The sequence below is a fragment of the Seriola aureovittata genome, chromosome 13 (assembly GCF_021018895.1).
Source record: "Seriola aureovittata isolate HTS-2021-v1 ecotype China chromosome 13, ASM2101889v1, whole genome shotgun sequence".
NCBI classification, from domain to species: Eukaryota; Metazoa; Chordata; class Actinopteri; order Carangiformes; family Carangidae; genus Seriola; species Seriola aureovittata.
In genome coordinates, this window is record NC_079376.1 from 14,726,450 (window position 1) to 14,753,270 (window position 26,821).

A 26,821-nucleotide genomic window follows, 5' to 3' on the forward strand; every position below is an offset into this window, starting at 1 on the left:
TTAAGTTGGAGCTGATTTGAACTACATTACTGGGTTTAATGATCATGTGTGAACTGATTTTCTCATTTTCTATTTTTATTTATCTTTAGCCCATGCAGAAATGCTGTGTCTCCAGGTGAGCGCCCAGTGATGATGTACACCCTACCCCAACTTTCTATGAATTTCTGAATCTTTCTATTCATTATGGGAAAATTACACATCAAAATAAGTGCTGGCAATGAAATATCACATCACATGTTACATGTTGTTGAAAAAATGGAAAATCTTGGGTGCATTGTAAAAAGACCAGCCTACAAAGGACAGTCATTATCAATTATAAATTAAACAGGTTACAATATCTTGACCTTAAGGTGTGTATGCTGAATTTCAAATGTAGCTCTTACAGACTGTTAATACCGAGCAGTGAAACCTTTTTTCTATTTTGATATTTAGTTATTGTTTATTGTAGCGTTGAGGAAATATACCTTCCTGGTTTTTTGTTTCTCTCAAGAAGTTACTGTATGTCATTTGCAGCCAAACAATTACATGTAACAAAATTTGGTGAATATGTGTGTATCTAAAATTAGTTGGTGATTATCATGTCATCTCCTAAACATATAAACAGATCCGATCAGATCAGGACTCCTGAACTATATGACTCAACAGCAAAGACACAATCTGTTTGAAGACAGTTTTACAAAACAAGACAGCAACCTGTGATTCTAGTTGTAAAAAAAAAAACACCTCAAAGTAATGTAATGAGCAGTTTCACAAACATTGTGAGTATTAACATCTGACATGAGGTAGAGATTCAAATTCTTTTATGATTTAACAGTTCAAATATAACAAAAATATTTTAATGTCCAAACATTGTCATCCTAGACTGATAAAAAAAGTTTCTTAAATCAAAGTAAATTGTTAACTGTTTCTTAGTATGACATAAATAATATATCCAAAATAAAAAAAATCAATCTGTGCTTATCACACAGCCCCTGAGCTAGTCAAATATTCTCCTTACATGCTCTGATAACAAAAAGTGTCTTAAAGCAAAGTAAGTTAATTTTTCTTGATATAATAAAAACAAAATCTTGAAATGTAAAAAAATCATTTTGTACTAATCACACAGCACCAGAGCTAATCACATTTTCTCCTTACATGCTCTATCCCACATTCACACAGTCTAAACCTACATCGCTGGCACCCATGGGGAAGAGAAAAATGTGTATGTGTTCATAAGTCACTCATATAATAACACAAAAAACATAAGCTGTAACTTGTTTATCTTAAAAAAGAAATAACTTCAGATCAACCCTGTACTTCATCCCAGCTGATTAGTAACAGTAGTAAAAAAAAATGTGATGTTTAATTCTAAGATGTATAGTCACAACACTAAAAGAGAAAGGGAAAAATCTGTTTAAATTTTAGGAAAGAAAGCTGTGTTTGGCAACAGTGGATGGATATCATTTGAAAAGATCTTCCATGAGTCAAACAGAGGAGCAAATGTATCACAGATTGCGAAAAAGCCACTTGGATGAGATCATGGTTTCTTATTCAAAAGAATGGCTCATTTACTTTATAAAGACACTCTGAGTCAGCTATAGGATATGATAATGCAGGGGAACAGGATGCTGCAGCAAAGCAACTTGCCAACACCCATCCAGGTTCAATCTCCAGTCACAGAGCTTCAAACTTAACTCGGGCCTAAACATGACTGGACCTTGTTTTTGTCACTGCACCAACAACTTCTAGCAGGTCAAAGCTCCTGTTTGCAGTGAGTTGGGATCGTGGTGGACAAAGTTAATATACATGCAGGCAACTTCCTTAAGCTCCTTAATGGCAAGTGAAAAGAAACATCATGCCGACTCTGTGTGGGACATGGTTGTCTACACTTTCCTCAAAAAATTGTCACTTTCAGAAAAGTACAACAGTGGAAAAGAGTTTGCTGCATGTTAAGACAAAGTAAACAAATCAACTGACAATATCAAGTTCAGTTTCTATAAAAGTGAAACAGCTGAGAAAACTCAGAACTTCAAGCCTAAAAATTGTAATTCAAATTTTCCTAAGATATTGTTACTTGATTACTTAAACCTGCAATAACTGACTTTTTGGCCTCTTAGGGAGAGCAGAGACAAGTTGAGAACACAAGATGACATCACCTTTCAGCTGATAAGGTTAACTTAGGCGTGAAATCTAAAAGTTGCTTTTCCTGCATTCCACAATACAGAACAGAAGTTAACAGAGTGTTCTTCTATCGATGCAACAAACAAGCTTGGTTTGTTGGTGCAATTGTAATTTATATTTCTCACTATACTTGTAACCCTTTTATGTCAAAGAATGTGTGCTTGTGTTTTTACAGTGCATCCTGGGACAAAAGATAGACTGAGCAAGATGTTGCCAAAGCAGAAACTTGCATACACAAAGCCAAAGCAGATATTAATATGGATTTGTCTATTGGAATCAAACCCTAATTCGATATTTTGACACACAATTGATAATCAGTGACATCATCAACCATTAAGGAAGTAAACCTGAGTTTATCACAAATAATTATCAAACATTAGACAAAAGTTGAAAATGTCCATGAATCAGCATTCATCAACATTTTGATTGACAAGAAAACACAAATACACCTCCTAGAATATGTTCCGCAAATGAAAAAATGTCTCAGTAACTTAACTTTCAAACATGCGATTTTTTAAGGTTAAGGCCACAAACCTGACAAATATGTCGTCATTCATAGTTACTATGAGCCTGAACATGAGAGGATCTGCCATGAAGAATGGGATAAAAAGCACAAATGCTGTTGTGCAAAGCTTGTAGTGTGAATGTGCGGAGCAGGTGTCACCATGGGAGTCACTTGCAGGTTGGATGTTCTAAGGTTAATGTTCGAAGTATCTCGATAATTCAGAGAAAATAATTACCCCGAAAAACAGGAAAAATTACTCCAAAAAACAAGGAAAAAAATAGCCAGAAAAACAGGAACAAAGATTAGTCAGAAAAACAGGAGAGAAAAAATTACTCGGAAAAACAGAAATAATTACCTCGAAAAACAGACCAAAAAATAAATTACTCAGAAAAAACGCTTTTTTTTTTTTTTTTATTCAAGTGAATGCAATACACTTCCGTATAATTACCTCGAAAAACAGACCAAAAAATAAATTATGACTTCCAATAAAACTGCTTTCATCAGACAAGTCTTGCTTTCCTCAAATAATCCAACATTCTCGCTTCTGCATTTGCTGGTCCAAAAAAATGCGGGCGAGGCCACTTGAATGATGACTCTAAAACATTTATAAACTGAGATATCAAGAAATGTGCTATTGTTAAAAAAGCCAAGCCAGTTTCCACATCAGTGCTCGGGGGAGTACAGGACATAGAAGTGCAGAGTGAGGCAAAGATTGACTAAAGTAAGAATATTTCTTAACATGAGGAGAGCTGACACATTACGACATGACCACTAACTCATTTGGCAATCTTCAACCTGCTTGAAGGTTTTATTCCCAGTTTCTCCTAACTGCACATCTAAATGTAAATTGTTTCACGCTGTTCTCAGAATAGAAGTGCTATGGTAATGTAGACCCAACCAGTCATGCTGATAATTTACAACTTTCCTTTTGGGAGATTTTTGGGGAAAATGCATCAAGAACACTATCAAAGAATCAAAACCAAAATGCCTCATTGACAGTTTTCTGATGAATCAGTAAATAATACTTTCATTTTAAATGTGTTTCTTTATCTGTTCTTTGATTTCAGGAAGCCTCCCATAGCAAATAGGTTTAAATAGTGTAGCCTACATTCAAGTTTTAACAGTCTTCAGCATGTTTATTTTATTTTTCCGACTTGACGTGCAGTTTACACCTGCAATACAAGTCTAACTTGGTGGGGTTCTATGTTTATTGCAAGATTTATTGGAGTCACTTGCAACAGCTAAAACAAAGTGTGGTTTGATTAATTGTTTAACCTTTAGCCGGTTAAGTTTTAAACCTGCTGTGCCAGTTAAAGTGTCACATGATGAAAATGGCTCACTAGATGGACAAGAGAGACTAAAGCAGCTCAGTTGACAGGGTCTTTTAAGGAATCATGTCATGATGCCTGTTGTGCTGGGTTTATTCTGCATCAGTTTTGAACAATAGAGAACAAAATAAAGGTGTTAAATTATTTTTAGCTGTCTCATTTTTCTTTAACTTTAAATGGTGGCTCTAAATGTTGAATAACAAGGTTGGTTATTTGCTGCCATCACAGTTTGTTTAAGGCAGTAACATGGTTGCATACACTCATAATCTTCAAACCTATGAACACACCTATCTGGTATATGACATCAAATGGCCACAGGGGTTCAATAAGGTATGGGAACCACCTATTAAACATTCACTTCAGATGATTTAAATTTCTTGTTGTATTCTAGGGGTGTGGGAAACTGTGAGACATACACTGCAAATAAATGGATAATAACATTTACATATAAAATATATGTTTTAACAGTTACATAGATGAATAAAAGATGGAAATATTACCCTTGTTTAGTTTAATCTTAGGAAACTCTATACTTGTAACTCATCAACTTTGCACAGTGAAATGTTGTAGTACTACTTTAGATTTTGTTAAAATGAAACTTGCTATACCCAACAGCTACTGTAGTTAAAATGGTTCTACCTAAACAAATTAGAATATTAAAATACTGATTTCAGATTGTTAAACATTAAACCGCAAACGTATATAAACAAAACAGGTACGTGTTTTTTTTGTTTGTTTTTTTGCTGGAAGTAAACTTTAGTAATACATAATAATAATTAACTAATATGTCCACATTGAATTGTTAAGCAAAGGGCATTTGGCAACAGCTCCACTCTAGTTCTCAAGGCTCAGTCAGGGAGAAAGAACATACCAACATGGAGATGTCTGAAAATGTGGTCCTCATCCTCTGTATAGTTCCCCTTTCCTCCATAAAGTACTACTCTTATTCATTTCTTATTGCTGCTTAATAGTCATTTCCTCCTGGTTTGAATCTGCCCAACCACATCAAAGTTTTGTAGAAACGGAAAAGTTTAAGGGTTCATCTTAATATTCACTAATGTTAGAGAAATATTTCTTTAAATGTTTACACAATGGGGGAGTTGCCTGCTGTAGTTCCTAAATGCTACGTCTAAATGCCGGCAGCAGCAAAACTGGAAGGGTAACAGTTTGCTAAATATGAGTTTAACAACACAACTGATTGACCTAACAGAGATTTGTCAAGTCATACAAAAGAAAATGTACAAAATGATCAGAATCATACCTTGGTCTAAGGTAACCTGCAACTACCACAAGGGGGCGATGTTACCCTTTATATTCATAGAGAATCGTAAGACGAATCAGATGACAATATTGGATAGTGAAATATTACCAATGCAATGCATTTCTATCAATATGTAAGTAAAAACGTTTTCAGATTTTATATAATCAATAAGACCTAAAATAAAACAGCCTACTAATGTTGTTAGCGGGCACAGTTAAGAGTAAAGCATTGTGTTACATTTTAATATTATTTGCTGGCATGTATAATGTTAACTAAAAACTAGATACATGCTGTTAAGAGTCGGCACAGTGTATTTCATGGCAGTTTGTGTATTTCTTTGTTTACCCTATGAGTAGCGTATGGCTCAGACAGTGAGAGCCGTGCTCGGCGGCAGCAGCTGAATGAAGTAGACGGGAGGAAGTGGCGGTTAATGCAGCTCCACACCTTTCCGGTGTAGCAGCACTGCGACCAGCTCGACTTAAAGGAGAAAGACGGGAGCTGGGTGTATTTATCGAGACAGGAGGGGGAGATAGGAGGTAAATCACTTGTATTTCAATTAAGTGTTTATGTCAAGAAGGTGCAAACCAAACATTTCGTCGCTCGTATTTTTATATCCAGATATGATTAGCTTGTAACAGCTAACCACCGTTAGCTAGATTGCTTAAGGCTAGCTTGCTAGGCAACCGGCTAGCTCATGTTAGCCCACTAGCCGTATTTAGCAGCCATGAGCGATAGCTTGCTAATTTGGCATGCCTGACCCTCCTTCTAAATCTCTTTTCAGGGGGACAAGCAGTGGAGTTTCATGAGTGGATACATGTGTTGCTGAGTCACCGTGGATTTTTACCCGAAGTCGTCCCCTCTAGTACGGTGAAGGTACCCGGCGGAACGCTTGATGGAATAACCGCAGAAAGCTGCTTTTCTGCTCCGGTAGCGGTGAAGAGAACAAGGGCGCACCCGGTGAGGAGGACCGCCAGACACAAACACCAGGAGGAATTCACAAGTACCGCGGCTTTTTCGGGGCCTTATATACACATAGTGTCTGCTCTCTGCAGTTTGAATCGTAACGGCCTGTGTTTGTCAGGCAGCTTTATGTCGATTTGGGCAACACGATGAACGCCAGGCAACAGCTGCTGCCAAGTTCTTAGTTTAACCGTGCCATGTTGAGTATAGGGCCTGTAAACATTGTGATACTCTGAACATAAATGTCCCTGCACTTTACAGGATCCTGACGCACAGACTCTCAAGTAAAAAGTCCCTAAGTACTGTTTTAACATGAGTATGCATTTTTGACTTTTTCGCTACAAATGCTCTTCACTGAGTCATGTTTTCACAAGTAAGCCCATAATCAAACTGAAGATAAGAGTTAAAGTGAATAATCATCAGCACGGTATCAGACATTTTTTTCTCATTAGGAGCTAAGTATTTATGCACAAGAGTTCAAAATGGGGAAAATGCTCTCAAAAATATTTGGCAACAAGGAAATGAGAATATTAATGCTCGGACTTGATGCTGCTGGAAAGACAACAATCCTTTACAAACTGAAACTCGGACAGTCTGTCACCACAATCCCCACAGTCGGCTTCAATGTGGAGACTGTCACCTACAAAAACGTCAAGTTCAACGTCTGGGATGTTGGAGGCCAGGATAAGATTCGTCCTCTGTGGCGACACTACTATACAGGCACCCAAGGGTTAATTTTCGTGGTTGATTGCGCGGACAGGGATCGCATCGACGAGGCAAGGCAGGAACTTCACCGCATCATTAATGACCGGGAGATGAGGGATGCCATCATCTTGATATTCGCCAATAAGCAAGACCTTCCGGATGCCATGAAGCCACATGAAATCCAAGAGAAGCTCGGATTGACCCGCATCAGAGATAGGAATTGGTATGTTCAGCCCTCCTGTGCGACTACAGGTGATGGACTGTATGAGGGCTTGACATGGCTAACCTCAAATTACAAATCTTAATGATTGAGTGCTGACTGTTTTAGGTCAAAACTATAATAAAGTTGCAAGTAACAAATAACTTCTCAAAATGAGTATGGTTCAGAAAAAGTTGATTATTTCCCATTTATTTTTAATACTACCTTTACCCCATGACTAATTTATCTTTATCTGGGTTTTCTGGCTTCAAGTTTGCTTGTAATCTGTAGCAGGCCTATATCACATTCATTATTTTGGGGCTTGCTTGATGAATATTGAATTAATTGGTCCAAATGTTAATGCCACAGAGTTCACCGCCTTTGCCTATTGTTTTTCCTGTTTTATATAATTTTTCTAATGAAGCTAAAGTTTTTATCTTCATTCTCGGACTACAGCTTGTTTCAAGGTTCTTCAATCTCTGTTGCATTGACCTTGGATCTTAATCTTTTTCTTCAAAGGTGGGATCTTTAATGTCATGTAGTCTACTTGGAAGGACTTTGACATTTGTTTTAACACAGTACTGTGATGACAAGTATTTCTTTTTAATGGTATTGACTGCAGCAAAGAAAAAAGAAAAAAAAATCATTGCTTACATTTCATTGTCATCAGTCTTAACACCAGAGAAAAAATGACTTCGGACACGTTTTGTTACCCCTCCCAATCCCCTTATGTGGGCTATATAGTTAACTGATTGACTTTTTGTGTCATGTCTTGATACCTAATTGTGCTGAATATTCAACAAATAGGCCTCTGGTAACTCTTAAACATGCTTGTTGGGATGCATTTTTAATTTTGGGTAACACGTAGTCTGTTGACTCAATCTTTCCAAAGGAATGTCATTCAGCTCTGAGCTCTCTCAATCTGATACCACAGTTGATTAGTCTCAGTATTGGGACATTATATGATAGCCTATATCTGTAGCATGAGTACGAAAGTACAGTAACCCTACATCAGAGTCCATCTGTCGTGCAGTCAGAGGGAGCTGTTTACTGGTGAAATGTTGAAAGACACCTTGTGGTGCAGCTCTTACTCCTATTTTGACTGGGGGAACCATGTACAGAACAATGTCATTGTAATGTCTTATTAAAAAAGTGATTTTAAATCTGTTATGTCTCTGTTTCTTCAAGGATCAAAGGTAGTTTTCGCAGCGTATGGCCTGTGAATGATCAAACCATTTTAAGTTTGGCAAAGAAGAAAGTTTTATTATTTCAAAGTAGCTTAGCTAAATATGTTTATAGTGATTAAAACTATGGGAAAGAGGCAATAATGCTCATAGTTCAAAGTAGAAGTCTGCAGTGTTAAAATTCTTGGTTTTAGTGCTGTTGGGCAGATTCTTCATAAAGGGTTTATGTCCATCCTCAGTTCCCTTGCCAGTAAATGGGAAAATGTACAAAACAGGAAGTCCAACTGCTGGTCTTTCTGGAACAACAACGGAGCCACATGATAGTTTGCATGAGAGTTGGAAGGCCAGCGGAGATATACAGCTGAACTGTGAATTCTTTTTGAATGTTGCGTGTTGGTTGTGAGCCATAGTTGAGTTGATGCTGAGCTGTTGGCTGTAACTTCCTGAGTTTGCTTTTGGTTGGGACTGGCATTAAAAAACAAGTCTTGGTTGTTTTTATTCAGTGAGACTGGAGTCTGTTCAAGTTGACTAATGCAGGCTGGGGTTGAGAAAGTCAAAGAAAATGCATACAGGTTAAGACTTCCTCACGCTCTGTAATTAAGTTAAGTTTAGATTTCCATTAGGGCATATGAATTACATGTTAACAGATTCCAACTGCTAATAGAAAAACACTTTTCTAAACAAGGAGTCACAACCATGTTAATGTGTGCATAACAAGTGTGTAATTAGGATAATATTTATATCGGTCATCTTTATGTACTAAATGCAATCTCTTAAAATTGAGCGTGATCTCTTTGAGGTATTGTATTTTTCCCCTTTTCTACTCCACTATAATTCTTAGCTCATTAAGTTTTTGCTACTGCTGAATAGTCGTTTCTTCCAAGTTTCAGTCTGCAAAACTGTATAACATTTTCATTGCAAAAGAAACGTTTTTGGGGGTTCATATTATTTGTTATTTCTGTAAAAATACTTTAAAAGTTGATTTGAATTTGTCAGTGTACTACAAGAAACCTTTTTGACACAGTACACCACTGAGTCACAGTGGAAGAATGTTTTAGTTTCGATTAAAGCTGATTATAACAACGGTGTTTTCACTTGTGACAAAGACAGGATTGATGGTGACAAGTGGTCTGACCACTGTGTTTAGGGCTACAAAAGATTAGTTAGTATTATTCAACAGATTTCCAAGGGTTTTTCTACTCGGCATACTGAATGGCACTGTGTCTTTCCCACTGTTTTACACATCCACAGAGAAACTGGCACTGTCTGAGCTGCACAGAGTTTGCTTGCAATTTAAAAGAAAGGGATTCACTTCCTCTCTCTCAAGCATACAAGCAGATAATTTGCAGCATTCACTGACAATCAGACACTGTATCCTTGTGTATACATGTGTCTGCATCCACAGACGTTTGGCTGTTTAATCTTGGTGGCATTTGCTGTGTGGAAAATCTGGTGCTTAGCGAGTTGCTGTAGAGGCCTCAGGATGTTTGCTTTAGCACCACAGAGGTTTCCGTCAGACAGGTCAGGTGACATAGACAGATATGACTGCGCAGCTAAAGAAGATGTTTCACACAACCCACACACCTCATGCAGCTGTGATTTAACTGCTCGATAAAGTTATAGGAATTCGTCAAACTTATCAGTCACAAACACTGCAAGTGGAGAAGCTATCCAAGCTTCAGTGTATTTGTAAATAGTCACTATCAGCAAGAGCTTGGTCTACATTAGACACCAATGGCAGTTTAATTGGGCTGTAATGGCCACTTTGGTTCCCACTACTTCATTACAACCATATGACCCTCACAGCTTTATTGGTAACAGTGGGGCCCCTGGGGCAAGGACACAGACTGTAAGCAAGTTTTTATGACCTCTCCTCTGTAAAGATGAGACCTCCTGGCCCTTCTTTCAACTCCCTCTGAGCTCAGCCGAAATTCCTTGCACTTCCTGAGAGGAGAGGTTAGGAAAGGGTTTCAGGTCATATAATGAAGCTCAGTAATAGGTATTTTGTGTAACGAGCCTCACGTTTCTTGCTTGTGAAGTGTTATACTGTTCAGCATTTGCAAAGATGGGGTTAAATACCAAATCAACAGGTACTTTATGCATCTCACCGGTGAAGCTAACAGGATATAAAGCACTTGTTTCTCCTAATTCACTTGTGTCATGATTCACAAAACAAGAAGGCAAACTGCTTAAACACTTTCAGTGGTTTGCACAAGAATGTGTATGACAGATTTGTCTAAGGCAGCCAGCACGCCTATTTGTTGGGGCAGTCCCTATGACAACCGCCTGATGGGATCTCTGCCAGTACGGCCTGGTGTTTTTGGTATCACATAGGTGGCTGACTGTGCTGCAAGTTTCCATTCAGTTCCTCTCTTCTGCATGGAAAGAGGAAGAGTGGGAAGAAATCGAAAAAGACCCCAATATCTATGAGCTTAGTTCTGCATTATTGGAGCACGCACCTTTTCCCTTTTTGTCACTATGGTGGCTCACTCTTCATTGATCAACTTGACAAAGATTTAAAACAGCAGTGGGATATCTCTGGTGAGTGGCGTTACAGCTACACCCCTGGCATGCCTACAAACCTAGCCTGAATCATGTTTGTGGTTTTCATGGGTGTGGTTTTTCTTCCTCACTTGTCTTCATTTCCTCTCAACTCCGGTTTCAGAGTAACATTTGCGCAGGTATAGCAATGAGATAATACTCATTTCTGACTGTGGGTTGTGAATATAGTCATCGCTGGCTTATTGTTGGCCTACAGTTTAGCAGCCACACCCAGCACCATAATCACTGTAGGATTTGTGATGCATGCAGACACAGATACTCCTGTGCACATAGGCGAACACTGTTATTAAAGCGGTTTATTTATCTGCTAAATGGTAGGAGGGAACACCTACTCTAAGCCACAGTTCACACAGCTTGGTTCAGTGGCTGCTTATCCTCAAGGACAGTAAAACAACCTTTTTGGATATGAAACCTCTCTCTCTCTCTCTCTGTCCCCTGGTTAATTCCTCTGCACCTTCAGTAGCTTCCCAGAGTGAGCTGTTGATAATGAACTCATGCAGAGCTCAGTTTAAAACAGGTCCGGAAGTAGCTGAACGCTTTTTCGGGTTTCCTGCTGAGGTTAAAGTTATTGAATGGCACGGTAAATGCACACCTCTGGTTGCCTTTGCGCTGATGCACTCTTTTCTGTCTATACTGTAAGTGTGACTTGAGTTTGTTCTTTAAGAGCAGCTTTTACATATAATCTGAAAAACTGTAATGGTATTAATGTGCACTTCACTGGTGTGGATCAGCTACACAAGGTTGAAAATGTGAGGCTGTGAAGTCCAAGGTGCACTCTGGGCATTGGTCCAAAATGCATTCCATTCATATCTGCAACTGAAGGTTACTTGCTGTGGTGGAATTACTAATTCAGAGAACCGTAAAATTATTATGAAGTGTTAGAGGTCCACGTGACACAACCAATTTGTTTTGTAATGGATAGATAAAGTGCTCATACAAGCATTAACTACATAATTTAAGCCGCTAACCATACAGTCTCAGTGGTCGATAATCAAGTTTGTTTTTCCACTTTAAAAGCCATCCAATCGAAGTCCCATTACGTTTTTTTAAGCCTCAGGGCTTCTATTTATATTCCATTATGTGAAAACCTGAACTTTGTTCACATGGTTCCTCTTGGGGATTATAGGATGTTTAACACAGCTGTGTGAGAGTATCAACCAGTTTGTCCCTGGACTCATATGCTGTGTTTTTCCAGCTGTAACACACAGTGTAAAGAGGATCATAGCTGAGTGTTAACCATCTTACCTTCACATGTAAGCAATGCTACAGTAAAGGGAAGGGAGGGGCTGGCGTTGTAACTGGTGCTGCAGCTTGAGTCTTTTTGGAAAGACCCATGCAGATTTATTTTGGAAATCTACCTGCATCTGTTCCTGAAGCAAAATGAAATCAACTGGATGTTTCTGAGATCATTTGTTTGTTCAATGTATTTGCCCAAGGCTTATTCATACAGTACACAGACCACTGACCTCAGTCATGTGGCATCTGTAGTTTGGCCTTACACAACCTCCCCAACACTCACAGAAACACTGAGTGCACCCAGCAGCAGTATCCACCAGCCACATGGATTCACTCACTGTCTCCACACACTGAGTGACAGAATGATGAAGACCCATGCAAAGCAACTTCAAAGGCTTCCTTCAGCAGCTTGCCACCACACTGTCATGCTCCACGACTGACTACATCCGTGCATCTGACAAGATTGCTGTAATTACAGAAGAGTCAGTGTTTCGAGAGACAGTGCGCCTGGATTAGACAACAGTTTGGGCTTGGGACAAAATCTTGGGAGGAGATCTGTGGCGAGTCAGGTGCTGCTGCTCACACAGAGTCCAGATTCAGACTACAGAGAGGTAATGACTCAGGGAAACGATACACACACACATGCTGCTCCCCTCCCCTCTGCAGTTCTCCCTTCCGTGCTGGGCCACCACATATCGTAATGATGACAAATACATCGTTGCACTACAATGCTGAAGGGACAGCAGTCACAGGGAGTCAGGTCTCTACGAAACCCATGGTATTTCAAGCAACGGATCAATACCCCATTACATTTTTACTAATGCCATGTTGGAGTCACTGACTATATCACTAGCATTATACACAAACAGTTTTAAACCTAACACGCCTACAAAGATCAATAGGAGTAGTCAGTGTTTGTTTTGTTTGATTGTCAAATGTCATTATTTAAATTCTATCGCAGCAAAATCAGGCAGGCATCTCTTAGTGATGATATTATATCATTAAGGGGAATAAAAGAAGGGGCCAAGTGTGCAAAAATATTCTCACAGTGCTTGGTTTGTGTCCCCACTCAACTGCAGCACAGCTGTCTTAACAGCACCCCCGCCCTCCTCCTGTTCCCCTGCAGGGGGGTTGGTGTGGGTGAGTGGGGTGGGTTGAGGGTGGAGCCAGCATTGTGTTTCTATATGCTAGTTGTCCTGTCAGGCTTTGCTTTGCTGGCATCGTACCACCTCTCTGCTCTCAAATCCACTGAGCAAGAGTGCCACAATTTATTAGCGTTGTTGCAGCTCATTATTGGAGATGGGGATAGAGAGCTGCAAAACAACACTACTCACATGCTCTGGTTTGGAATGCAGTTCTGTCCTGTTGTCTCTTTGTGGAGCATGAAGTTCAGTAGACTCAGTTTGTCATGTGAAAGATAGAAGGGTGATCTGTGTGTGGAAGGAGGGAGGAATGGGGGGGGGGGCACCTTTGCAGGATCAGAAGAGTCACACATTTATGCAGCCCTCCTTCTATATTTAATCAGCCCAGTTTGATGTCTATTCTTGAGCCACTCCCTAATAGTTAGTGAGAAAATGAGTCTTCCTTTCTGGGACAGTGTCTCTTGGCTCCAGGCAGTGTGATGATGATGGTGACACAATGGATCCTCTGTGTCACTTGGCTGTGATGCAGCAGAGTGGAGCACACCACACAGGCTGCTGGAGTCAGACTCTCCTCCACCCATCTGGTTTGGAGGGGCGCTGCACTGCTGCCTCATGTTATTTTGTTTTAAAAGAACCTGGGGAACAGAGTGGATTACGGAGTCCGTGCAGATGTTTTTCACTATGTTTTATGTGTAGAAAAGTGCAGACTGGATTGGGGTTGCATCTTATACACGCCAGTAAAACCAATCACCCATCTCATCATCCATATCACCATTAATGAACACACAGTGTTCCAGTAGTGCACCTTACAAATGTATTCATTTATTTATGAGGACTTGGAACTGTGTCATTCCAACTGCAGATTTTTCTACGCAGGTAAGCGTTATTTCCACAAATAGCACCATCTGTTGGCAGAAAACGCCCCCATTCTGTCTAGGTGTATGCAGCACGCACAGCACATGTTAAGTAATTCATGTTTACGGTCACCTGAATCAGCTGTTATGTGTATATGATAATAGATTACAGAAGACACCACTGCTTCACTGTGGGCTGTCCTCATTTACGGTGAGGCTCCCTGTATTCCCCTGTAGTGCTAGCCTAATTAGCCAACCACAAGAAGACTATAACTACACAATTTTAATTATTTTTGGTGAACATTTAAGGAGGAGAGAACACCAGAGAGACTGGAAAATAGATTCTAAAGGATTTGACTGGGAGGGCCGTGAGTAGTCAGGGGGATAAAAATGTTGTCATAGAATAGTGGAGCTCCCCTTGACCCCTCTCATCTTCCCAATAACCCCTCTGGGTCTTGTCCCCACCATACTGGAGGATATAGACTTAATACCAGCTGTGAGTCAAATTAATTAGCTGAACATATCCTGGTCAAAGCCAAAGGAGACTTCAATACTAGGCTGATTCTGAGAGTAGCTGTCCAGCTGCCCCGGGCAGAAGTAAGAGGGCAGAGGAGGGCCACAGGGAGCGATTATCTTAAATGAGCAGCTGCAGTTATTTATAGTAATTGTTTAAAAAAAAAAAAGGCAATTAATCTCACTCTGTTCCACTTGTGATAGACATTATCACTGACCAAGGCCTACAGGGATTCAGGGGTCAGAACTATGATTCAACCGGGCCACACCTCAATCTTTCTCCATCAAACATTTCACAATCACTGTTGTGATATTGGTTAATAATGAATCTGTTGGCGCAGGAAGTGTTGTATTTGTGCATAGACATACCTTTAAAGAGGACCAAACATTTGATCATCAAAAGCTCTGATGTGTTATTTGATCACTGATTTAATGTTAATTAAATCTATGCACAACACTAAAGCATCTGCTGAAAACTGGATGGTGAAGAGATACTTGTTTCTGTTTAAATGAAAAAAAAAAATCTAACCATTAAATTCAGCAGTATTCAAGGGTGTGAGGCACTATGCCATCACAGATGTTCCTTGCAGCATCAGCACATTTCATGCAAGCAAATTAGCTCTGCACTCCTGGATCTCTATATAGGAATACTAGGATGAGCATCTTGATGCATTAAATCACAATCAAACTTGGCTCCCATTGTATTCTTCTATGTGATTTGAGTGATTTGAGTATTTAATGGGACCTTCGATGTTAACCCCACCCTGCCAACTTCAGCATTAACATTTTTATTTGGTCTGCATGTTGGAGGCCACCCTGCTCATTACACTCCAGCTCCACTGTGTAAACAGACAGCAGCATAAAAGGCTGTGAGGGGCCCCTGCATGCCTGTGGGAGTACGGGGCGTACTTCATGGTTTATGCTTGAAAGAGAGCCATAATCTTCCAGCTAATCTGGGGCTTGAGGTGGAATTCCCCTCGCATGGATGGCAAAAACTAGCATAGACAATGCTGGCTTCAATTCTAAAGTGAGTAATCTACGTAAACACATGGATTGAGAATTTTAGTCGTGATTTATTTTCCCATCTCTCTCAAAGTAGTACATTTTCATAGTTTAATGATAACACTTATTAGACATCTTAAGTTAATATTTAGTTGGAAGATAAAAGGGTGGCCCTCAGATTAGTTTAATTGCCATTTTATTGCAGACTAAACATTGAGACACAGTTGAACACTATTTATTTGGATTTTAAGCAATTATTGCCCCCTAGTGCTCCAAATGAGCAATGTCTGAATTTACATACCTCATTTACAATTGGAAGCAATGTGAAAACCACACTGACAGCAACTTATCATCGTCAGTAGTTACTAATTTCTGTGGGAGAGTCTCAAGAGAACATGTGCTTCAAATCTTTTAAATAAACATGTGAATGTGCATATTATCTTAATGTTATGACCCAATAAACAATTTAAGTTAAATCATTTACTACAGAACCAAATTGCAGCACAAGAATAGTTTCATGTTTGATGTCTCTTGCTGTTAACTGAGGTGTAAACTCTTACACCTTGACTTTGTCATCTGCTTAACTGTGTTTTGCATAAAAACAAAAAAATCACAAACATTTGCAAGACTCATCCTCAAGCTCAAACATCAAAATGAGTGCATAGAAACCATAGTTCAGTCCCTCCATGGTCTTTGTTCGACCCCTCTAGCTTAAACAATTCCCTCTATTAAAGATCATTACAGCCTGTCATGTCTGTGCTTGCACATGAGCCACATGGCTGCCACCTGCTGTACCTTCACAGCCCTGCAGTTACACAGACCAATGAAACTGTTGTGTTTTAAAAAAAAAAAAAAAAAAAATCTTATAATGGGTTCACTTTTTTTTTTTTTACTTGAATCACACACCAGGACAGTATTTACTGATATATTACAAAATATTTTTCTTAGAAAAATGTTTTAAAAAATAGTGCAGAAATTAAGATACACTGAATATTCTACACATGCCAAGACAGACTTTTCCCTTTCACTGGTATTAGCATGGAATACTAATTACTGTAAACACAAATATTACCACACAAACTTAGACTTTTCTTCGGATGTGCAGGATGTGGATGTCTGGACTGCTGAACTCTGGGTCTTGTTTGTCTGAAGGGATCTCCTCACAGCTGAAGTGTTGTTTCAGCAACTAAAAGATAATACAACAGACCACAATGATTCACCAAGAGGTGATGCTAAATATTTTATTATTATTTCCTGGTATTTACAAATTGGGTTCTCACCTCAAAAAAACGTCTTTCCACTTTTGGATTGACGCCCTCAGTGCGTTGCTCATAGCAGCAAATAATGCAGGTCTCTGGCCCAGAGAGCAGCTTCAAGCTCTCCACCAGTGGAACAATTGACTGTGTGGAAATAAGTGATAAGTCACAACGAGAAACTCAGCACAGCACTCAAGAACCACAAGAACAGTTTGTTCATGTTTTAAAATGATGATGATGATGATAGTACAATCTAGCAAAGGGTCATGTTTGACTGAAAGCTGTAGTAAAATACCTGCTCATAATAGATGCAGTCTGCCATAAGGACATAATGTGGGGGAGGGAAGAACTCAGACACATCTTCACCCCTTTAAGGAAGGTAGAAATCCAACAGTTAGCATTTGGATATGTCTTACAGTATGTCAATGATGCAGCTTGGATATATAACGGAAATGCAATCCAACAGTATATAAAGTAGGAAATATAAGTACAAACCATTTCAGTACCTTGGCAGTTATGGATCCACTATTGATAAGTGCTTGGTTTTCCTGGATGTTCATTCTCAGGAGGGTCTGCAAATCCTCCAGGTCTGTCACGGTCACTTGAGCTCTATAGGAATTAAGACAGTAATGAAAATTATATTTTGGCTTTCTCTCTGTTATTAGTTTTAATCAATAAAAGGATATCGAGGCCACATACTGCAAAGCAAGGGAGTACAAGCAACTAGCAAGGCATGCTGGTGATACAACACTATATAACATAACAATGTGACCGGTCGTCACTCTCACCCCAGGGTTGCTGCCATCAGACCAACTACTCCTGTCCCAGCTCCTAACTCCACCACACTCCTGCCTGCCCAGACGTTCACTCCTTTAGACGGGTCGTAAAATTGTTCCGTCTCCAAATATTTTGCAAGAACGATAGCTGCATCCCATACCACACAACCAACGTCTCCTAAGTAGCACTGCCTCACTTTTAAGGCACAACCGTTGTTTTTCTCAATTTCTCTCACAAAATATTTACTATCATCTGCGTCAGCCGCCATGTTGTTCGCGACAGGAAGAAGAGAAAGAGTTCCGATCTGAATTTTCCAAAATAAAACTGTAACCTCTACAAATCAGGAGAGGAGAGAGAACAAATGGGTAAGAAACAACTATTCATTCAGCAGAATACTGTCTGTGGTAACATTATTCTAAAATGTTAATAAGAAAAATGTTTATGAGAAACGCAATGTTAATTTTTGTTGCTGAAGACTACTTAAGAATGTCAATTCAACAGTCCTTCCGACCTGTATTTTTACAAGGCACTTACAGACAAGTATTTTCAGAGTAAACTCATGACAAGCACCTCCAAGCCACAACTTACAACTGTGATATCTTGAGAATAGAAAATTATGCTTATATCCCTAAAATATCCAATTTTTTAAAAAAACACTCATAAAAGCATACGTTCATGTTTGTGTTTTACATGCCAATCGTCTCCCTGAAGATACATTTAGCACTAGTTTGGCCTTTAGTCTATTGTCATTTGACCGAATATTGTGTATTTCTGTGTAACATTAAGGAAAGAAAAACCAAAGAGAAAATTAAGACTTATAACCCATTGTTAATTGTTTTTAACTATTTGGACGTTTTTACTGTTAAAGCTATTACATTTTATTGTCAATTCATACACCCCTTTTCACATTTCACTGTTTTCGCTGTTGTCGGTGTGCTGGTCAGTGTCTCTGTCTCTGTCTTAAGCCTCCTTTAAGCATTTGTCAACAATTAATAATTCATTCATTCATTCATATTTTTTAGTTAGCCTAGATAGCACAAAGAAAGTGAAAAATACAGTTCAGATGTGCAGCAAATTTAAATCAGAATCTGTGCCAGTGCTGGTAAAGTCTGAATTTCAAAAGGTTTCAAACACTTAAACAAAGTCAAACAGGGATTCCCCACTGGGGAAAAAATAAAGCAAATATATGACAATTAATATGATATCCTTGAGGCTACTGCATTTGCTAGTCTGATATTGTATCACTGAGGCATTTATCTTTTTAAAAAAAATAAAGATCCTTAACTTGTTATACATAAGAAAGACCCACATACACCCCATAGTTACCTTGTATATCACAGCAACAGTATTTTTCTTTCTTTTTTCAATTTATCATGTTTGGTGTCCGAGATTTAAAAAAAATTATTATAGTTTTGAGCGACAAGATGTACACTGCATTCCTCCCTGTAGCCTACTTGAGGGGACTAAGGTGGGCCTCAACACACCCTTTGTGTATGGTGCATGCACGTTCCCTCAAGTAGGCCACACAGAGAAATTGATTAGTCGATCAGTTCTTATACATCCATGATCAATCCGCACAACAAACAACTCGGAACTACTTATTTTCTTAATAACTGATCATAATTGACATGCGCAGATTCTAGCTGCTGACGTCAGGAAGATATGACATGATCGCGTGCGATTACATTAGTGGTGGCAGGTTATGCTAGCTAACTGTGGGCCTTCTTTGTATTTCACACAGCTGTTTTTTGTTGTTATTTGCATTGTCAGTTAATTTACAGATGTACAAACGAGCTAGGCAGCATACCTCGTTTAACCTGCCATTAAAATGTTTCGTAGCAGCGCAGAGGAGGTCACAACGGGCGGTGACACCTCTGAATGTGGACCGACCTGGTCTCCAACGGACAGAAGTGGACTGAACGAGACTACCTCGTACGCTCCCCCGTCAGCTTCTTCAGATTCATCCCACCAAAGTTTAGATGAAGGCAGTACGAGCTCCAGCCGTGGCCCAACACTACCCCGAGTGACCGCAGGTGATCATATAGAGATATGTTGCAGCTAATACTAGCATATATTACTGTCTCCTGGAGGGGGGGGGGGGGGCTATACTTAACGAGGTCGGAGACAGTAGAATGCCATTACAGTAACATTTCAGATATTAAATTCTCAAATGTCCTCATTTGTTTTGATAGTGTATCATAGAACAATAATTGGGACCCATTTGTTAGACTACAAACCTGTTTCTGGGCAGGGCACTGCATTAATAATACATGATAAAGACCCTCTCCTCATATTTTGTGTTAACATAGGTCAGTTTCATCACAGCTTCACGTTAGGGAACACGAATGCATCACTCCTTGCATCCACTTCTGACAGCTCCTCCTTGCGCAGCCGTGGAGGAACACCCAGATTCAGAAGGACTCCGGGGTCCGCTGGGGCCTCTCACACACATCCTGTACAGACTCCACTGACTGATCGCACCGGTACTTCAATCCTAGACAAATAATGTGTTGGTTAAGGTGTAAACAGCTATGGCAGAGTTTCTTATTCAGATTTCTATTTTTTCTTGTAGCAACAAGTTGCTCCTCTGCGACCACAACCTCTGTTGCCTCTGTGATTGTAGCAGTGGTTGAAGGGCGTGGTTTGGCCAGGGGAGAGATTGGTATGGCCAGTCTCAATTTGAAATGTCCAGAGCTTGTACTCTCTCAGTTTGCAGACACTGGGACGTATGCCAAGGTAACCCATTCACTTTATTGGCTAGCAATAATCACTCAGCACTCGGAAAAGACTCTGAAATACAGCAAACTCATGTCACAGTCATATATTACTCTTCTGAAGGTCGTAACCAAGATTCACATCTTGCTGCCACTGGAAATACTGATGCCAGACACAGCTAGTGAGAAGGGGAAAGGCACCAAGCTGTTCAACCTCATCACTGAAAACTTCCCGGTACCAACCCAGAATAGGTGTTATGAGTAAAATGCACCAATCTTTAAAACAAATGCTAATTTTATAGCAGAGAATACCTCACTTCTTGTGAGCTTCACTCACTAATTCATTCTTGGTTAGAATTACTGTGAACAGGGAAGGGTGTGTCCCATCTGATGACATATCTTGCCTCTGTCTTATTTATTTTTTGTCAGGGTGTATCTTTCACTGCAATCCAAAGGAAGTATTTTAATGAGAGAAAAGGACTGGAGTACATTCAGCAGCTGTGTGCTCCAGAATTTGGCACCGTCCTCATGGAAGTGCAAGCAAAGTATGCCACCGAGTACAATAATGTATAGAAATAGATTGGCTGAGGCACTATACTGTTTTTTATTGTCTTATATCATGATTTGTTCAGATATTATTGCCTAGCAGCTGCAGCTGCTTTGCTGAAATACTTAGAGTTCATCCAGAACTCGGTCTACGCTGCCAAGTCTCTTAAAGTGAGCTTTACAGGGAGTGAACAGACAGCCATGATTGACTCAGCATCTGCCACTAACTTGGAGTTGGTGGTAAATAGTAGAGACCACAGGTAAGAGGGACAGTAATGGCAAGACTATGAGGGCATCATCCTTGTATGTAGTGCTTGTGCAATAATAGATGTGTCTGCCTCTGTCTTTCCTTGTCTGTGTGTAGAAGTGAACATACTCTTTTAGGTGTACTTAACCACACAAAAACACCTGGTGGCGCTAGAAGACTGCGCTCCAATATTTTGGAGCCCCTGGTTGATGTGGACACCATCAACATACGAATGGACACCATACAAGAGCTGCTACGGGACGAGGAGCTCTTCTTTGGCCTGAAGAATGGTCAGGAACAAGCACATATTGTGTAATAGGATGATGAGAGCATGACGCAATTTTTGAATATCTGTTCTTTTGCACCTCTCAGCCATTGGCCATTTCCTTGACATTGACCAGCTGCTCTCTGTTCTTGTCCAAATCCCAAAGCAGGAAACAGTGCGTACCGTACTTTCATTACTCATGGTTGTAGAAGACAGTTTTGTCTTCCCATGAAGTGAATTCATGTGTGTTTACTTTAAAATAATGGACTAACTAAATGTCCAATAGTCTTTTCAGTTCTGTTTCTATATTTTTACAGGTTCAGGTTGCTGAAGCAAAGATTACACATGTCATTCAGCTGAAACACACTTTGGATCTGGTGCCAAGGTTAAGGGTCTGTGTCTGTTGGTATATATGACATTAGTTCAAAGTTGTCCTACAGCCACTGATAAAATTAAAAAAAAGCTTTTTACTCCACAAAAAGAATTTTACTAATTGTTACTGTTATAATGGAAATGGTAAATCCTTTAAGCATTACACTGTATGAACAGATGGTGTTGAAGAACTGCAACACAGCCCTACTTAAAGCATACAGCACTTCACTGGAAGACACCAGGTACTAGGTCTTATGCCTATGACATACATTTTAAAACTATTTTGGACTGCCTACAAATTGTGTATATTTGTTTCCACCCCAGGTTTGACTTGATCCTAGAGCAGATCAAGACAGTGATTAATGATGACTCTACATACCTGAAGGGGAGTCTGAACATGCGGACCCAGAAGTGTTATGCCGTGCGCCCTAATGTCAACGAGTTCCTCGACATTGCCCGGAGAGCTTACACCGAAATAGTGGATGACATTGCAGGTGTTTATTCTGGCAGTTTAGTAAATATCTTTGCCTTGCAATGTCTCTCTGAAGTAGTCATACCTCAAGGCTTATTAAATGGCATTGTGTTTCACAGGGCTAGTGAACCAAATGGGTGAGAAATATGGCTTGCCAATGCGTACCAGCTTCAGCACAGCTCGAGGTTTCTTCATCCAGATGAAGCTTGAAGGAGCGGTTTTGCCTGAAGGGAAACTCCCCTCAGAGTTCATCAAGGTATGGTCCACCAATGACATGGATAAGTAGAACACTGAGAGTCCACAGACTGATTAAGAATTAAAAATGAAAAAAAACAAAAACAAGATAATTCAACATCAGCTTTGAATGAATTAGGCTTAATTGCTCCCAAGGAGCTAATAGAGTCTGAATCACTGAATGAACTGTCTCAGGTTACCAAGCACAAGAACAACTATGGCTTCACCACTGCAGACCTGATGAAGATGAATGACCGCTGTGACGAGGCCCTGAGGGAGATCTTTCACATGTCCTATGTGTGAGACTATGATCCTATGACTTACAAATGTGCACAGTAACGTATTGAATGAACTTAATTACATAATTGATTAGTGGGGTTAGTCTGATAAATTACTTGGTATTGTTTTCCACCATAGATGAATGTGATTAGTAAGTCTTAAGTCTTAAAATATGGAGCCTGTTCATCTTTAAAGCATATTTGAATGATATTCTGTTTCCAGAGATGTGACATTTTACAGGAATGATTGACTTTTATTCTCCACAAAAAAACAGTTGACAAAAACCCGCAGAATCAAATAGTCAGTTCATTCATTTTAAGTTTGTACATTGTCTGTCTAGATCATCATGGAAAGCTGATCTAATGTAGATCCATTTATTTTTGCTCTACTTTATGTCCACTAGAGGGTGCTGTATATTAGCTTTAATTTCCCTTCAGTGCTTTTTGCCTGTAGCATCTAACATTTTTCCATGCAGGGTGATATGTCAGCTGCTGAGCACTGTCCATGAGCACATCCACTGCCTTTACAAGCTCTCTGATGCCGTATCCATGCTGGACATGTTGCTATCACTTGCAAATGCATGCACTATCTCAGACTATGGTGAGTATTAAGATCCATTGCTTTCTATCCACAAGTCAGTCAAACTGTCAAACGGTGATGTGTTGTCTGCATCCAGCCAGTGTCACACATGACAACCAGAAAGAGCTCTACTCAGCTGGCAGCTCTGCTGGCCTCAGTTTTTTTTTTTTTAAGTGTGGGTCGTGGGCAGTATCAGCCACGTGGGTGGTGAACGCTGGCCTTCAGCTGTCAGAAATCGTCTCTCTATAAACACGTGCTGACTGCCTGCCCCCTTCTATCCCAGCCAGCTTGTACTCAGATTACCCTTGTTACATAAGTGTGCACTGGTGCGCTGCATTTACAGAGACAACTCTCTCTAGCAGAGGAGCCAGCTGCCTTTAAACACTGCCCACTCCTCTTTCAGGAATCGGTTTTTATTACGTTATGACTCACCTTTCAGCTAACCAACCAGCGATTAATTATATAAGAATTTCAATATATATATGAAATCTTATACTGTGTTTAGGCACATAGCCATGATAATCACTGAGTCACCAGCTATATGGGTTTGTAACAAAATTGCCAAATATTAACTCATACAATGTAGCTGTCTTTAAATGCTTTTTGATCATCCCATAGAAATCCATGAATGAGTTATTTCACTAACAAAATACTAACAAATCCAGGTATTTTTGATTGTTGATGCCTTTTTTCTGCTGTGTCTGCCAGTGCGTCCAGAGTTCACAGACACACTGGCAATCAAGCAGGGTCGTCACCCCATTCTGGAGCGAATAGCTGGACAGCAGCCTGTATCGAACAATAGCTACATCTCCGAGGGCAGCAACTTTGTCATCATAACTGGACCCAACATGAGTGGCAAATCCACCTACCTGAAACAGGTGGCGCTGTGTCAGGTCATGGCTCAGATAGGTTAGCAGCAAACATCTCATCCTCACATGACTTTGAAAAGTAAAGCTGCAAAGTGCTATGCATTGATTTGACTTGATTTTTGAGTAAAGCTGCCTGCACCGTTATTGCAGGCTCTTTTGTCCCTGCCGAGTACGCCTCTTTTCGTGTTGCTGATCAGATTTTCACCAGAATTGGTGTGGATGATGATTTTGAAACTAACTGTTCTACGTTCATGTTGGAAATGAAGGAGGTATGTGTTTTGGGTTGTTTTTTTTTTATTTATTTTTTTGTTGTTGTTTTTTTGTTGTTTTTTCACATTAGGGTCACACATGTTCTTTATTACATTTAAGCTGGATAAAAACATGAAATTATCATTTACTGTACACTTCTTCTCCAAAGATCTCTTACATAATCCACAATGTAAGTGACAGGTCCCTAATCATCATAGACGAGTTGGGGCGCGGTACCAGTGCTGAGGAGGGCATTGGCATCTGTCACTCAGTTTGTGAGTTCCTCCTTAGCCTCAAGGTAGAGTATACATAGCAAAAATCTGGAATAAAACTTGCTCACAATCATAGTCTGGGCCGGAGTTTTCCATGAATGCCTCTCATTCGTCACAAGATCTAAATCTGAAAATAACATACCTGAACTTCACAAATCAAACTTATTGGATCTTATTTATGATGAATAAAGCTACTTCTCTAAACTGTACCCGATGTGATTTGAATCTAATGGGGACATTATGTGGGAGTGTCCACCAGTTAGACTTTTTTGGGAACAAATAACATAAAAATATCATCCCTCTGAAACACTTGGGTTAGACATCGACTGCTCTCCAGAATGTACACTATTGAATGATGATTCTGGGCAGAATTTTAAGCATACTCAAAGACAGCTGTGGCTATCAGCATGCACTGTTGCTAAAAAGATGTTTGCGATTAGGTGGCAACCACCGCACTATCTTTCTATTCATCAATGGAATCACTCTTTAATAGAGATTTTATATGGAACACTCTTGCTGGGACGAATTTGGTCATGCTCAAGGCTAGAACTCTGATATAACCTTATATTCTTACCTTGTTTCTTAATTCACTCTGTAAAGTGCTGCTTTGAAATGTCTTGCATGTATAGTGGAATTTAAGAGGTGTAGGTTAGTGTTAAGGAGTAGGTCTATGCTTTATGATACTTCTCTTTATCTTTTACTGTGTTAGTAATCTGTCATTGTTCCTTATATCTTATGCTATATTTATTATGTTACTGACAGTGGTTATTGGTGATGTACACCTGCAGTCCTTATGGAAAATACTTTTTTTTTTAAATTTGACACAAAGAAAAATAGGAGTACACGCCAATGAAGTAATGTGCTGCCACTCCTCTCTCTAAAATGAAAACCAGATAAGTCAGATTCCTGCACTGTATATTAATCACTTAACTTGTTATTGTGTGATGTGGTGCACATCTTAGGTCAATAGTAAACTGGTAAAATAAATACAGGAATAGTGCATGTTGTCCAGTGATTTAATCTTCAAGGTGTGTGCTGTTTCTCTGCTGTTTGCAGGCGTTCACCCTGTTTGCCACACACTTTCTTGAGCTGTGCCAACTGGAATCTCTTTATCCTAATGTGGAGAACCAGCACATGGAGGTTCAGCACACACGCAGTGGTGACACTGGTACTGAGAGTGTGGTGTATACATACTTGCTGAATCGAGGATGCTCTGAGGAAAGACACTATGGTAAAGATTTAGTGAAATCCAAGTACATTTGTGTTGAAAGTGGTTATGAAAAAGATGATGCAAAGCTTGTTTTTGCTGTTCTAGGTCTGAGAGTAGCAGAAATGACTGCCCTTCCTTCAAGATTAATCCAAGAGGCAACGATAATTGCCTCCAGTGTTAGCCAGCAGCTCTTGGTATGGTTCATAAAGATCGGATTTTGCCTCTTTGTTGTCTTTGGTGCCTCAGCCTGTTCTTTGTAACTTTATTTGCATACATTGTGAGCAAGAGTACGACAAGCTTTAATTTACAAGACACCAATATTAGACCCTGGGGGATTCAAATGTTGTGCCGTGGCCTCTGATGAAAGATAGTACAAATATTTTTGTGTCCTTCAAATAATCGTGATTTATATCAGAGAAGTGCTGGATAAAAGACAAGACTTGAGGTGTGTTTCATTATTCTTGCAGACCAAACATCACAGTGATCTGGAAACACAGAGGCAGAGAGCTGTGTACCACCTGGCCACCCGCCTCCTGCAGGCTGCCAGGAACTCCAGACTGGACCCTGACAGCCTGCGTATGTATCTGAAAGGCCTGAGGAAGCAGTATGAGGCAGAGCTGCAGGCAGCAGGGCAGCCAGCGTCCATGGACACAGAGGAGGAGTGACTGACTCAGCCTTACAGTGGGGAGGGGCAGTGAAACACTTAGAAAAATTAAAGATAAGTGTCTGATGACCATTACTGGGCAAATTCTGTTTAAACATTGGCTTGATTTGAAATACATTTCTTTGAAACACAGTGGTCGCGTTTTTTTTTTGTTTGTTTGTTTGTTTGTTTTTGTTGTTTGCCATCCTTACAATAAAAACAATAT

The 26,821-nt window shown here is 39.7% G+C and overlaps 3 protein-coding genes across 6 annotated transcripts; 2 read left to right on the forward strand and 1 right to left on the reverse strand.

Moving 5' to 3' along the window:
* The first annotated feature begins 5,634 nt into the window (after positions 1 to 5,634).
* arf6b (ADP-ribosylation factor 6b) lies at positions 5,635 to 8,285 on the forward strand. Its single transcript, XM_056394063.1, has 2 exons — positions 5,635 to 5,790; positions 6,036 to 8,285. Exon 2 carries the CDS (start codon positions 6,697 to 6,699, stop codon positions 7,222 to 7,224), a length of 528 nt encoding a protein of 175 aa, XP_056250038.1. The 5' UTR covers positions 5,635 to 5,790; positions 6,036 to 6,696; the 3' UTR covers positions 7,225 to 8,285.
* A 4,156-nt stretch (positions 8,286 to 12,441) lies between these two features.
* msh4 (mutS homolog 4) lies at positions 12,442 to 26,748 on the forward strand. 4 transcript variants are annotated; one of them, XM_056392717.1, is made up of 20 exons: positions 12,442 to 12,711; positions 19,484 to 19,677; positions 20,021 to 20,127; positions 20,217 to 20,593; positions 20,788 to 20,903; positions 20,991 to 21,164; positions 21,269 to 21,441; positions 21,524 to 21,591; positions 21,734 to 21,808; positions 21,966 to 22,030; positions 22,113 to 22,282; positions 22,380 to 22,516; positions 22,690 to 22,793; positions 23,249 to 23,373; positions 24,061 to 24,261; positions 24,372 to 24,490; positions 24,640 to 24,768; positions 25,799 to 25,973; positions 26,058 to 26,146; positions 26,420 to 26,748. In XM_056392717.1, exons 4-20 carry the CDS (start codon positions 20,309 to 20,311, stop codon positions 26,615 to 26,617), a joined length of 2,403 nt encoding a protein of 800 aa, XP_056248692.1. In that variant the 5' UTR covers positions 12,442 to 12,711; positions 19,484 to 19,677; positions 20,021 to 20,127; positions 20,217 to 20,308; the 3' UTR covers positions 26,618 to 26,748. The 4 variants fall into 4 exon arrangements, with proteins under 4 accessions (XP_056248692.1, XP_056248693.1, XP_056248691.1 ...); XM_056392718.1 differs by having other exon boundaries at positions 19,487 to 19,677; XM_056392716.1 differs by lacking the exon at positions 12,442 to 12,711 and having other exon boundaries at positions 19,452 to 19,677; positions 19,954 to 20,127; positions 20,217 to 20,380; positions 20,483 to 20,593.
* Positions 15,831 to 17,948, reverse strand: vcpkmt (valosin containing protein lysine (K) methyltransferase). The gene is made up of 5 exons (XM_056392719.1): positions 17,656 to 17,948; positions 17,363 to 17,476; positions 17,163 to 17,235; positions 16,892 to 17,011; positions 15,831 to 16,797 (listed from the first exon to the last, which is right to left on the reverse strand). The coding sequence occupies exons 1-5, from the start codon at positions 17,910 to 17,912 to the stop codon at positions 16,693 to 16,695; spliced, it is 669 nt and encodes a 222-aa protein (XP_056248694.1). The 5' UTR covers positions 17,913 to 17,948; the 3' UTR covers positions 15,831 to 16,692.
* Positions 26,749 to 26,821: the final 73 nt, after the last annotated feature.

Bases quoted from the DNA above. Each gene is read 5' to 3' on its own strand.
- arf6b (XM_056394063.1), top strand. From the start codon at position 6,697: ATGGGGAAAATGCTCTCAAAAATATTTGGCAACAAGGAAATGAGAATA.
- vcpkmt (XM_056392719.1), bottom strand. From the start codon at position 17,912: ATGGCGGCTGACGCAGATGATAGTAAATATTTTGTGAGAGAAATTGAG. The intron at 17,236-17,362 runs GTTTGTACTTAT...CCTTCCTTAAAG, and splicing joins ACTGCCAAGGTACTGAAATG to GGGTGAAGATGTGTCTGAGT. The intron at 16,798-16,891 runs GTGAGAACCCAA...ATTATCTTTTAG, and splicing joins TGGAAAGACGTTTTTTTGAG to TTGCTGAAACAACACTTCAG.
- msh4 (XM_056392715.1), top strand. From the start codon at position 19,473: ATGTTTCGTAGCAGCGCAGAGGAGGTCACAACGGGCGGTGACACCTCT. The intron at 19,678-19,953 runs GTGATCATATAG...GTGTTAACATAG, and splicing joins ACTACCCCGAGTGACCGCAG to GTCAGTTTCATCACAGCTTC. The intron at 22,031-22,112 runs GTACTAGGTCTT...TTTCCACCCCAG, and splicing joins ACTTCACTGGAAGACACCAG to GTTTGACTTGATCCTAGAGC.